Source organism: Octopus bimaculoides, chromosome 30 (genome assembly GCF_001194135.2).
Source record: "Octopus bimaculoides isolate UCB-OBI-ISO-001 chromosome 30, ASM119413v2, whole genome shotgun sequence".
Taxonomy (NCBI): Eukaryota; Metazoa; Mollusca; class Cephalopoda; order Octopoda; family Octopodidae; genus Octopus; species Octopus bimaculoides.
In genome coordinates this window covers 6469982-6471084 of record NC_069010.1, presented here as the reverse complement: position 1 = coordinate 6471084, position 1103 = coordinate 6469982, and the positions used below count along the sequence as shown (strand labels likewise).

The following is a 1103-nucleotide window of genomic DNA, read 5'->3' as shown; positions in this document are numbered from 1 at the left end:
TCGTTCGTTTATCGAACAGGCTTTGACAAAATAAAAATCATTTTGGGTTTTAATTTTGTCTTGACGGGTTCGATAAATGAACGAAAGCGCTAATAAAGAATTATTCAAAATTCTGACTGTCTCTTTTTTCTCGATATGCAATATCTATACACCACTTCAAATACTCTATACATATACGTATATATATATATATATATATATATATGAAGAAAAGCAACAAAAATTCTATAGGTTATAGTAGTACGTACTGCTATAACCTATTGAATTTTTGTTGCTTTCTTCATATTTTATTCACCAAATCTCTTGATTTGTTTTTGGTTTTTACCCTACCAAATTCTGGTGCCTCAAACATTTTAAGTACCACATTTAATCTTTTGATTAAATCTATATTATTATATATATATATATGTATATGAGACAAGGTTAAGTTCTATATCATCCTTTTACTTTGGTGGGTTCCAAAGTTAGATTTCTAATAAAGATTCTTCATATTGAATTGGTAGCTTAATATTGTAAGTATTTTTTGGGGTGCTTTTACGTGCCACCGGCACGAAGGCCAGTCAGGTGGTACTGGCAACGGCCACGCTCGAAATGGTGTATTTTACGTGCCACCTGCACAGGAGCCAGTCCAGCGGTACTGGCAACAATCTCGCCCTCCATATAAAGCATTTATTATGCAAAGTAAATTATAATATATTTATATACACACACACACACACACACACAGATGGTAATTTCTGGTCTTCTCTTTCCAGTTTGTCTACAGCGGTGAATATCAGTCACAGAAGTACGAGATAAAAGAGGAAATCATATTAACACATGTAACAAACTATGGATCAATGTCCCTGATCAGAAAAGATGATGAGGTAAGGAGAAAGAAGTGTCACTTCCATCCTGAAGAGTCTTTTATCTGTCTTTTACTTGTTTCAATCGAAGGACCAAGGCCATGCTGGGGCACTGCCTTGAAAGTCCTCAGTTAAACAAACCAACTTGCCCGTGCATATTATTTTTTAAATCTGGTACTTACTCAATCAGGCTTTATTCCTGAACTGAGGCCCTAAGTTGTGGTGGAAGAGTACAGCAGGGTTCGCCACCATCCCCTG

The 1103-nt window shown here is 35.7% G+C and overlaps 1 protein-coding gene across 1 annotated transcript in view; it reads left to right on the top strand.

The window, feature by feature from the left end:
* The window catches only part of LOC106877144 (complement C3), a 10875-nt gene that overhangs the window by 4935 nt on the left and 4837 nt on the right, over positions 1-1103 (top strand). The window contains exon 5 of the mRNA XM_014925949.2: positions 756-866. Within this exon, the coding sequence (XP_014781435.2) occupies positions 756-866 (111 nt within the window). The remainder of the gene's footprint in view (positions 1-755; positions 867-1103) is intronic.